Source organism: Dermatophagoides pteronyssinus, unplaced genomic scaffold (genome assembly GCF_027571235.1).
Source record: "Dermatophagoides pteronyssinus isolate colony J.1.1.1.1 unplaced genomic scaffold, Derpt_VIB-CSIC_2022.12 sq0006, whole genome shotgun sequence".
Classification (NCBI taxonomy): Eukaryota; Metazoa; Arthropoda; class Arachnida; order Sarcoptiformes; family Pyroglyphidae; genus Dermatophagoides; species Dermatophagoides pteronyssinus.
In genome coordinates, this window is record NW_027461530.1 from 695,854 (window position 1) to 706,863 (window position 11,010).

Genomic DNA, 11,010 nt, shown 5'->3' on the forward strand with positions numbered 1-11,010 from the left:
AAGAAATTTTCAAACGAAAAAAAAAAAAATAAAGAAAATCTTTGTCACAGACACTAATGTCTTTATTGCATTGACGATTGAAGAAGAAGAAAACAAAGAATATTCGGTCTTTGGTCGGTCTTCGTCGTCATTAGAATATTTAATAAACTAAAAAAAACAAAGAAGAAGATAATGTCCATCATCATCATCATCATCATTGATTGTCGGTAGATTTTTCTTCTTTTGGCTTTTCTTCTTTCAGCTTTTCTCACTGAATGTCTCAAACCTTTGCAATGATGATGATGAAGGTGGTTATCATCATCAATGATGACGATGACTATTGATGATATTCAAACGAATTTTTTTTTTTTTGAATGGCTACTTTTTATGAAAATGTTAATTGCGTTTATTCGATGAATAACGAATTTTTGTGTAGGCAGCAATTTTTGTTTTTTTTTCAGGCAACGATTCGATACACAAATTGGCTTATGGATCAATCGATCAATGAACGAATAAATAAAAAACAAAAATCCTAAGGGCAATTTGGATATCGATGATGATGATGATCAATGTTTTATTGTAGTATGTGTTTTGACTATTTTTGGGAACCATAACAAACAACAAACAAGAAAACTTATTGACGGCTTTTATGATTTTTTTTTTTCTTCAATGATTTTTATGGCCATATATATCGATCATATCTTGTGTTGATTGAATGTTTTTTTTCTCTCTCTCTGTCTCTCTTCGTGTATATATTTTGAACATGGAATAAAAAATATTCCATAATTAGATCAATGAAGAAAAACATTGAACCAAACAGCAGCAAACAACGACAATAAACCATCATTATCATCATCAAAGACATTAGAGCTAATCATTGATCCTAATTAAAAGTTCTGTCTACTGTATTCATTATTCGTTATTATCATCATTATTATTGTACAACCAAAGAAAACCATATTAACCAGAAAGAAAAGAAAAAAAAAGGTTTTCACATTTCATTATTAATGTTTTTGTTTGATGGAAAAATAGAGAGATTCTTTCGTTTTTTTTTGTCATTTCGCTTTTGGCCTGGGACAAATCAAAATATTTAATTTCTTTTTTTTTTTGCAGGAATCAGGAATCGAAATTCTTTCATTCTGTTGGTTGGTTGGTTGTCATTGTGAGGGGCCATGTGTGTGTAATGAATCGAATAACAAGAATAAGAAATATGATGCGAAATAGCAAAAATTCCTTTGCAATACCACAGAATAAACGAACCATAATGTATTCTGAATTCAATTTGAAATTGTTGTTTTCATTGATGATGATAGATAGATAAAGAATTCCAAAAATCAAATTAAACTAAATGACATACCATAGTCATGATGTGATGTTTTGACAAGGGGAAAAAACAACAACGATCATTGACAATGATATTAAGCTTGCCTTTTCATCATTTAGATTCTTACCATTCATATTCCACTATTATTATAGAGCCTAATGAGCTAATGTCGCCAAAACATATAACCATATCATATATAAAAGATTTTGCAATTGATAACACACAAACAAGCCGAAAGCTGATATTAGATAGAAAATATATATTTGGGGTGATATTTGTTGAATGAAGAAAAAAAGTATTTAGCTCCGCCGCCATCCTATTTGAACTTTATGTTTGTTTGTTGGAGAAAAAAAGTCTTGTCTGATTGAATGAATGTGTTTGGTTTGGTTGATTATAAAGGCGTATACGAAAAAAAACAATATAGAAACACATATAGAGAGAGAAAGAGATAATACAGAAATGTTAATGTTTGTCGGCAACGACGACTCAGATCATTGATAATGATGATGATGATATTTGGTGGTGGTGGTGTGTGTATTTATTTGCCAATCATTAGCCGTAAATAATATCATTTGTTTAAAATTATTTTTTCGTAAACAAGTCAAGACAAGATTCGACAACTTTATCTTTTTTTTTTTTGTTTCATTAAGAGATCATTCATTCATCAACAAACAACAAGAATTTCAAAATAAATCATGCCACAATTATCATCATCAATAATGAATAAACATTCAACCAAAGCCAAAACATTGTCATATAGTCCATTATATTTGGATATTGATCATCCTAATCATTCGATAAAAACCTTTAAACCAAAAATGGATTTAAATATTTTTTATGAAAATTTTCTTAATCATCATCATCATCATAATGATGGTGAACAAAATCAAATGTATCCATTATTGAATGAATCATTGAATTTTTGCTTGAATCAAGTTTATCATCCGTATCATCATCATCATCAATCCAATGGAAATGTAAATCTACAGGAAATAAAATCATTCAGTATTGATTCGATTCTTGGTTTTCAATCAACCGATAATAACAATAATCAAAACAATCCAAATAAATCGATTGATAATGCTGTTGGTGTTGATTTTATTTATGGTAAGCATCAACAACAACAACAACAAAAACGACAAACAATCCTTTCCTCAATGCAACAAAAACCAAATGAATTGATCAATGGACATCATCATCATCATCATCAGCATCTTCATCAAGACAGTCAAGATAATCATCATCAAAATTCATTCTATTCAAATTCGATCAAAAGTAAGTTTTTGAAACAAGTTTTCTTTTTCTTTCTATTGATTTTTGGTATGAAATTTTCAAACGGTAATTCGATGAATCATATCATTAAAATTGCTGATTTTTTATGACTTTTTACAGTGGATCATTATATTATATATTGATTTTGAATGCAAAGTTTGATGAAATAAAATAAAAAATTTGAATGTCAATTAGCATAGGTTTGATTGGTTGGTTGGTGTTGAGAGATTAGATTTCTTTGCTGATTTTTCAATTGATTGATTATCGATTTCAAATGAAATAATAAAAATAAAAAAAATTAACAACGTTGATCAAAGAAGAAAGATTGTTGTTGTTGTTGTTTTTTCATCCTTGTTGTTGTTGTTATCCACGTGCTTGTTAATAATCATCATTATGGCAATAAACAACAACAACAAAGAAGGGAGAAAGAAATCAATTGTTGTTCAATAATGAATTGAATTGGAAAAGTTTTTTTATTATTATTTTCAATGATGAATAAAAGATTTTTGTTGAGATTTTTCGATATTCAAATCAAATCAAATTAAAATCAGATTGTCCATGGTTCAATTGATTTTCCAGTATTTTGAATATTTTTTTCTTTTTTTTTTTGTTGAGGATAAAAGAAATTATATTTCAATACAATTAGCGGAATAAAAATTCCAAACTTACTCACTGACTGACTATCAATCTCTATCTCTTTTGCATCATGATTATCATTGATGATGATGATGATGATCAACGAGCCGAATGAATACATCTTTGAAATTTTTTTTCTCAATTATTCACGGTATATCATCATCATCGTTTATTGCTTGCTTTTATTCTCTTTTTTTTTGTTGTTGAAAAACTCTAACTAAAAAAAAATGTTAGCTAATACGAATGAATAAACAGCAGATGTACGATAGCCAATTATAAATTTTTTTTTGTCTGTTGTTGTTGTTCAAAATGGCTATTATTCGCTCATCATTATCGTTAAACAAGCCCTGAATGGATATATGTTATTTTTTTATGGATGATTTCAGCTTATCAGGCTGTTTGATTATCAAATATTCGTTCACTATCTATCTATTGTTGAATGAATGAATGAATGAATAGGCAATGAGAATATTCAGAGCAAAAAACAAACCTATGATATCATTATTAAATGAGGAGAGAGAGAGAGAGAGATGAAGAATGGAATGCAGGCAGGCAGGGAAAATATTTTAAATATTTTCCTTGACAATTGTCAAATACTTTGCACAAAAAACTATATCATGATTCTGTAACGTTTATGATTTGAAATTTTTGGGAACATATTCTGTGTGTCATCATGTCGAAATTGTTCGGGATAATTGAAAAAAATGATAATAAAACTTTGATTGATGGTTTGTTTTCATTGTTTTCACTGTTTTTTTTTTAATTTGTTTTCACCATAGAAATGACAAACGAAACGAAATCAATGAATGTTGATGTCAAACATGAATCGATGATTATTGAACAACCACGGACAACAATAACAACAACAACATTGAAACAAAATGTCAAAAATTGTAAAAAGAATGGATTGACCAAAAAAATAACAATGAAATCAAAAAATGGCACATCAGCATCAACAGTAGTAACATTGAATAAATCAAAACGTGTACGAACAATATTTACACCCGAACAATTGGAACGTTTAGAAAATGAATTTGAAAAACAGCAATATATGGTCGGTACTGGACGACTTTATCTAGCATCAACACTTAATCTGACTGAAGCACAAGTTAAAGTTTGGTTTCAGGTAATTCAGTTAATTAATGAATTTTTTTTGATCCGAAATTTTAATTGATGATTACATTATCATTGTATAATGAATATAGAATCGTCGAATTAAATGGCGTAAACAACATCTTGAAGGTTATCAAGAAGGATTGGTGGAAATTAAAAACAATGATAACGATAATAATGATATTTCGGATCATGACGATGATAATGATAATGATGATGGCTTTTGAAAATGAAAGGAAAGAACACCATGAGTTCATCACTAGTCGAACTATAATTACAAAAAAATAATAATCATCATTTTATAAATTAATTCATATATACTCTTTGTATACAATTCATTCAATTCTTACCATTATCTTTCTTTTAATTGTTTTGTAAATAAAAATTTTCAAATTTTTTTAAAACGAAATAAAACCAGTTATCATCAGTTAATTTCGAATGATAACGGAAAATCGAATGTATTTTTTTTTGGGCGAATAAAAATCATTGAGATCCGTTCATATACAATGTGTCCAAGAAAAAAAAATTTTTGCCATGTGTTTAAATGAGTATTGCATGTGATACATCGGTTTTTTTTTTGATTTAAACAAAAAAAAATTTCAAATTAAAGACGTTATTTTTTTTAAAATAATTCCATCAAGATGTTGACCAACAGTTTAAGAACTGTGATAAGTAAGAATTGTATGATTTGCTGTTTTAATTCTATGTTATTTTCATTTCATTTAATGTATTTTAGGAACCAATCTTTTTCGTTCCATTTGCCAACATGAAAGATCAATCCGATGTTTTTCGGCCGTTAATTCTACAAACAAAGTAAACAACAACGATGGTAAAGTAACCGAAGATATGACCAAACAATCTGACGAAACAAATTCAAGCACCAAAGATCAGGTGAACGTGGAAAATTTAATGAAAGAAAATAAAACGCTACTCGAAACGGTTAAAGATCTTGATGATAAATATAAACGTGCATTGGCCGAAGCAGAAAATACTCGATTAAGAGCAAAAAAACAATTGGACGATGCAAAAATATATGCAATTCAAGCTTTTTGTAAAGATTTATTGGAAGTTTCAGATATATTCAAAGCAGCCATTGATTCGGTATCTGAAGAAACCTTAAAATCAAACAATGATTTAAAAAATCTTTATGATGGTGTTAAAATGACTGAACAAAAATTGATGAACGTTTTTCAACGACATGGTCTTTGTCAGATTAATCCATTGGGTTCAAAATTCGATCCAAATGAACATCATGCATTGTTTCAAGTGGATGATACCAGTAAAGAACCGGGTACAGTTTCACAGGTTACAAAAATTGGTTTCAAACTTCATGATAGAACTATACGTCCGGCAATGGTCGGTGTTGTCAAAAATCAATGATTATTTTATATATCTAATAATGTCTTTGGTAATTTGTAATTTTTCATCATCATCAATGAAATTGTTCAATAATTTTTGTGGAAAAAGAAATTTATTATACATTTAGTTATTTACAGAATTGAATAAAGAAAATAAAAAACAAGAATTTCATTTCATTTGTTTCTGAACATTGCCGGCAGTATATGCCATAAATTAAATATTAAAAAAAAAGGAAAGATTATCACAGTTGAAATAGGAAAACAACGACGGCTAAGATCAATGTTGTCGGTAACCATAATTGAATCGAAACTTTGATTGCTGCAGCCGATGATGATGAATGTTGTAATAATGCTGTAAAATGGGAGCAAAAACCAAACAAAAAATTAATCATTGGATTGAATCAATCGATTTGATCGATCAACTAACCTGTTTTACAAGATTTATAATAAGTTTTAATCAATTCACCATTATTTGTACGTCTGATTGATCCATATTCGATTAAATTATTAAATTCAGATTGTAATTTCCATGCTTCATCGCCTACGATTTTATAAAAAAAACAGAAGTTAATATTGAAATGGTGAATAAAAATAAATTTGAATGAATAAATTACCATAAAAATGTACCATTATCTGTATACATTCATCATTATTAATTTCTTTGGATTTTTGAATTTCCGGTACAATCAACCATTCCGATGCATTCAATTTTAAACGCATATGATGCATAAATTTAGCTACAGTAAATGCCGGTACTTTTTGTACAACAATAGTGGATAATAAATGTTTATCCAACTTGATATTTGTACATGCTAATGCTGTATCACTTTGATTTTGCATCGTTATGACTAAAGCTCTGTTGATGATTGAATTATTTCCAGCTAATGGTAGATTGATATCTGAATAAACACGACGATCACCACCAATTACTAATGGTTCATGACGGCCACTTATATCGCCCAATGCACAACGTAATGGATGTTTTGGATTACATTCATGTCTATAGGATTTATCCATATTTGTTAGATATGGATTCCATAAAAATCCACCAGCCAAACATCGAACACTATCGATTTGATTGTATGCATCGGCACCGACTTGATTTACATATACAGACCATTTATGACCATAAGTTATTTTTTTATTACTTCCACGATACGAAAGATATGTTTCAATCCAAGTATCACTCATACTACCATCACGATATTCAATCTGTTTAAATCGTACATAACCTTGAATCAAATTTCTGATATCATCGAATGAAGCAATTGCTATAATTTCACGTTCATTTTTCAATACTTTTGGCTGAATTGTTGCACATGACCAACGGAAATTATTTTCTTCACGATGAATAACAATCGAACGGCCAATAACACTGTTAATACCTTTTAATGGTAGACTAAAATCATTGTATTCATTGGCAAAATTGGCCAAATTATTTAGTAGGCCAAATTTTCCGCTTAAATCACCCGTTTCATATTCATCAACTGATCCGATCGATGGAAGTGGTCCAATTTGTGAATCAATTTCAAATGGATTATAATGGCCATATAAAACATCACCGGAACAAGGAAATTCTTTATCAATCGGAACAGATGCCTAACAAAAAAAAATGAAAGAGAGAACGGTCACTTTGAACGATAAAAGAAAATATATCCAAATATACCTTATGAACATGATAGCCACTAGCAAGTTTATTTAATCCACGAAGGTTAATTTTAATTTTTGTCTCATCAAATATACTTTGTTGATGCATTTCAATATAACCGGTAATGTTTGCCGAAATGCCAGCACTTGATCTCCATTCATTGACAACAGCAGTGATTGGATGTGATCGACGTATTGTTGCACAAGCCATTCGTTTACCTCGTATTTGTGGTGCATTTTCATCTTCAATCACAATCGACCTGGACAAAATTGAGTACTATATTTTTTTTTTTTAAGAAAAAAATAATGTTTTTTAGAGAAAAAAAAATGATCAGATCAATCAGATTGAATTGATTTTTTTTGTTGTCAAATTTGAAATAAATCACCTTTCCTGACAATGGTAAAAGAGTGTCGGTATAGAAAAATGCTGTTCGTTCATTTGATAAATAATGATTGATGTCAATTTTTTTTGATTTAAGAAATAAATCGCCCACTTGACAACGTAGTTGATTTTCCCATGAACATTGTGATTGATATGAACGACCGGTTTGAATCGAAAATGGATTATAATTTTCACCACTACTCATACAACGTTTAGTCCAATTATAAAAATCTATACCAATATTATTGACATGTATACGCCATGGATGATTTCTTGTTATATTCTGACTTCCGTCAGCATAAAATAATTCACCCAAAACAGTTGTTTCGGTTAATGGTTCATCAATTTGTTGACGAAATATAATCGAACCAACAATTGGATAATAAAATGTTGCTTTAGCTATTATTGTTTGACCTGGATAGGCAATATTTGCACAGATCCATCGTTGGCCATCGGATTTATGTATAACAATCGATCTTCCAACAACACTATGTACACCGAATAATGGTAGATTAAAATCAATATGACTATTAAAATATGTTTGTATATCTTGAATTTGACTTAATGTTCCATGTTTACCACTTAAATCACCAACTTCATATTGATCATTTGTATCTTGAATCGTTGTTGTTGTTAGATTTTGTGATGAATCAATATTGAATGGATTATATCGATCACCAACCTGTCCACAAAGATCATCATTTTTTGTCTGTTTCTGTACAATAGGAAATTGATGTATATAATAAAATCGACCACGACCACGTAAATTATCCAATTTTATTGTCATTATAGTTGGATCAATTTTATAATTTTGTTTTAACATTATATCACCTTTAACACCATCCGAATCAAAATGTGCACGTACTTCTTTCGATTGTAATGGTGTTATTTTTGCACAGGTCATAATTTTATTATTCTGATTTTTCCAATAAATTATAACAAATAAATTTCGACTACTTTCCAGATAATCCAATGGTAAATGCATATCAATAAAAAATTTTTTCGAATAACGATTATTATTATTACCAACAACTATTTGTCCATGTTTAGCAGATAAATCACCAATTTTACAATTACGTTGATCATCGGTTGAACACGAAGAATCCGGTGTATTATCTGGATCAAGTAATATTTGCAGCTGATTACATTTTGTATGATCATTACTATCCAATATATCGGTGACCATAATTTTCCAATCATTACGTGATCCAGATCGATATTCATCAATATTATAATAAAGATTGGAAAAAATTATCGTTTCTTGTTGTTCATTTTCACGAAACAAAATTGTACCGGCTACATTTTCGGTAAACGTTGCAATAGCTGTTTTGATTTTATTCGTAGTCATTATATTTGAACAAGCACGGACACTTGTATTGGTTGATTTAAGATAAATTGAACGGCCCCATATGGTTTGTGGACCTTTAAGTCGAAGATTTTTATCAATAAACGATAATGTTTGACTACCTGAATTCGGTATAGTAATACGTCCATGACGTGATAAATCATATAATGATTTACCAAGTTCAGTTGCTTGACAAGGATTTTTTAGATCAAAAAATGCTGGAAATTCATGTATAGCCCAATCAAATTGTTGTGTTTCATGGTGACCGGATGGTGAATAAAGATAAACACTAATATGAACATCGGTAGAAGAATCATCTTGTTGTGAAAATGTTACATTGCCACGTATACCACCCGAATCAATCGGTGCATATAACAGGAAACAATCAACAATAATTAAACCTGAAAATGAAATGAACAATTAACCAATCGATCAATCAATCAATCAATCAATCAATCGATATTTACCTGAAAGCAATAGTAAAAATATCGAGCAATTAAACATCATCATTATCGTTAAGGCAGTTTATGCGATTTTCGTTTTTTTTCAATCAATTATTTTATCAAAAATGATTTCATGATTTTTCTGAGACCAAATGTTGTTAATGACGAAATTAGAAGAAATTGAACACGAATGATCGATGATAGTGGTTGCTTTATTTGATCAATCAATCGATCAATCTAAATAAACGATGGCAAAAAAAAGAAAGTAAAGTGTTAGCATTGATGCTGATTATATGTGTGTAATGACGATCATTTATGACACGACTAAATGTATAGTATTAGAAAAACAATTTGAAAATGACAAACTTTATTCGTTGCTTGACCGTGAGTTTCTTTGAATAAAAAAAACTTTTTTTTTTGTGTTTTGAAACACAACATCTGAACAAAACAAAACAAAAACTCAATGAAAATTCAAAGATAGCAGCAGCAGCAGATGGATTGTTTTCTTTTCTTTGAACGACGACGACGACGACAATGATGACGATGAAGATAATAATGTTGATGAAGACACAACGCCAAATGCATGAATAAAAAAGAAAATTTCGGAAAAAAAACAGGTTTCTTGAATTGTGATTTGAATCACGCAAAGAGTAAATTATACATTTAATTCACTCAAAAATAAGAAAAAAATAATAAGCTTAATTTGTTCAGTTCCAGGAGAGCCAATGTTTAGTTCGTTTCTCATCATATCGTAATCGTGGTTTTTCTTTTTTTTCTGAATAAATGGATCACGTTTGATGATGAATTTTCATATTTTTCTCTGTCCTCCCAAATGCCTTCGGCGACATTTTTTTTGTTTTGAATTCGTCATTACAATTTATTGGTCTATTTTTGGTCCATTTCTCTGGCAAAAATCGAACAATAATCGATTGATGATCGATTGATGATCGAAAGATTTGCAAAAAAAAAAGTTATGAAAAAATATCCGACGGAAAGAAATCAATTTTTGAATATCGAAAAACAATTTTTGTCAAGATTTTGTTGACCAATTCTAGATGGCAGCACATGCCTCAAAGTTTTTTTTAATGAAACAAAATTTCAAATTGAATTGATTCAGGTATCGCCATCTATTGTAATCGAAATAAGGATTGTTTATTTTTTTCTTTAACAAAAAAATTATTTACAATTCAAAATTACTTATTTCAACAAAAAAATCAAAACATTCTTTTTTTATTATATAATACAAAATTGTAATCGTTATACGCAATTTAATAAAGGAAATTGGGTAAACAGCATTGAAAATTCATTGAAAATTAATAATTTTTTGTTTTTTTTTTGCCAAGCGAATGAAAAAATTTGTTCGAAAATTGTCGATTTTGAACATTTAAATTTTCAATTCTTCAGTTGTCAATCACGAATTTACGTCCAACCTGTTATCATCAACCTCTTGAGAAAGAGCCCAGATCTTGGTCCAGCTTTTTCGAAATCATTTGAATCATGTTTTAATATTT

At 29.2% G+C, this 11,010-nt stretch overlaps 3 protein-coding genes and 2 long non-coding RNA genes across 5 annotated transcripts; 3 read left to right on the top strand and 2 right to left on the bottom strand.

Moving 5' to 3' along the window:
- The first annotated feature begins 1,766 nt into the window (after window positions 1–1,766).
- Window positions 1,767–4,719, top strand: LOC113799800 (uncharacterized). Its single transcript, XM_075820509.1, has 3 exons — window positions 1,767–2,578; window positions 3,991–4,337; window positions 4,417–4,719. Exons 1-3 carry the CDS (start codon window positions 1,999–2,001, stop codon window positions 4,549–4,551), a joined length of 1,062 nt encoding a protein of 353 aa, XP_075676624.1. The 5' UTR covers window positions 1,767–1,998; the 3' UTR covers window positions 4,552–4,719.
- Window positions 3,045–4,047, bottom strand: LOC142645119 (uncharacterized). The gene is made up of 3 exons (XR_012846297.1): window positions 3,702–4,047; window positions 3,249–3,640; window positions 3,045–3,172 (listed from the first exon to the last, which is right to left on the bottom strand). It is a non-coding gene; the product is annotated as an uncharacterized LOC142645119 (long non-coding RNA).
- A 124-nt stretch (window positions 4,720–4,843) lies between the features above and the next one.
- On the top strand, window positions 4,844–6,224 carry Roe1 (grpE protein homolog, mitochondrial Roe1). Its single transcript, XM_075820510.1, has 2 exons — window positions 4,844–4,996; window positions 5,061–6,224. The coding sequence occupies exons 1-2, from the start codon at window positions 4,966–4,968 to the stop codon at window positions 5,702–5,704; spliced, it is 675 nt and encodes a 224-aa protein (XP_075676625.1). The 5' UTR covers window positions 4,844–4,965; the 3' UTR covers window positions 5,705–6,224.
- On the bottom strand, window positions 5,777–9,714 carry LOC113799809 (uncharacterized). Its single transcript, XM_027350504.2, has 6 exons — window positions 9,524–9,714; window positions 7,716–9,457; window positions 7,349–7,606; window positions 6,297–7,281; window positions 6,110–6,223; window positions 5,777–6,034 (listed from the first exon to the last, which is right to left on the bottom strand). The coding sequence occupies exons 1-6, from the start codon at window positions 9,564–9,566 to the stop codon at window positions 5,925–5,927; spliced, it is 3,252 nt and encodes a 1,083-aa protein (XP_027206305.2). The 5' UTR covers window positions 9,567–9,714; the 3' UTR covers window positions 5,777–5,924.
- A 79-nt stretch (window positions 9,715–9,793) lies between these two features.
- On the top strand, window positions 9,794–10,539 carry LOC142645118 (uncharacterized). The gene is made up of 2 exons (XR_012846296.1): window positions 9,794–10,149; window positions 10,211–10,539. It is a non-coding gene; the product is annotated as an uncharacterized LOC142645118 (long non-coding RNA).
- The last annotated feature ends 471 nt before the right edge of the window (window positions 10,540–11,010 follow it).

What these genes read in the sequence shown, in the direction of transcription:
- LOC113799809 (XM_027350504.2), bottom strand. Translation starts at nt 9,566, where the DNA reads ATGATGATGTTTAATTGCTCGATATTTTTACTATTGCTTTCAG. An exon ending in GATAATGGTACATTTTTATG is followed by an intron (nt 6,224 to 6,296) that starts GTAATTTATTCA and finishes ATAAAATCGTAG; the next exon opens with GCGATGAAGCATGGAAATTA. An exon ending in TTATAAATCTTGTAAAACAG is followed by an intron (nt 6,035 to 6,109) that starts GTTAGTTGATCG and finishes CCCATTTTACAG; the next exon opens with CATTATTACAACATTCATCA.
- LOC113799800 (XM_075820509.1), top strand. Translation starts at nt 1,999, where the DNA reads ATGCCACAATTATCATCATCAATAATGAATAAACATTCAACCAAAGCC. An exon ending in CTATTCAAATTCGATCAAAA is followed by an intron (nt 2,579 to 3,990) that starts GTAAGTTTTTGA and finishes TTTTCACCATAG; the next exon opens with AAATGACAAACGAAACGAAA. An exon ending in AAGTTAAAGTTTGGTTTCAG is followed by an intron (nt 4,338 to 4,416) that starts GTAATTCAGTTA and finishes TAATGAATATAG; the next exon opens with AATCGTCGAATTAAATGGCG.
- Roe1 (XM_075820510.1), top strand. Translation starts at nt 4,966, where the DNA reads ATGTTGACCAACAGTTTAAGAACTGTGATAA. An exon ending in CAGTTTAAGAACTGTGATAA is followed by an intron (nt 4,997 to 5,060) that starts GTAAGAATTGTA and finishes AATGTATTTTAG; the next exon opens with GAACCAATCTTTTTCGTTCC.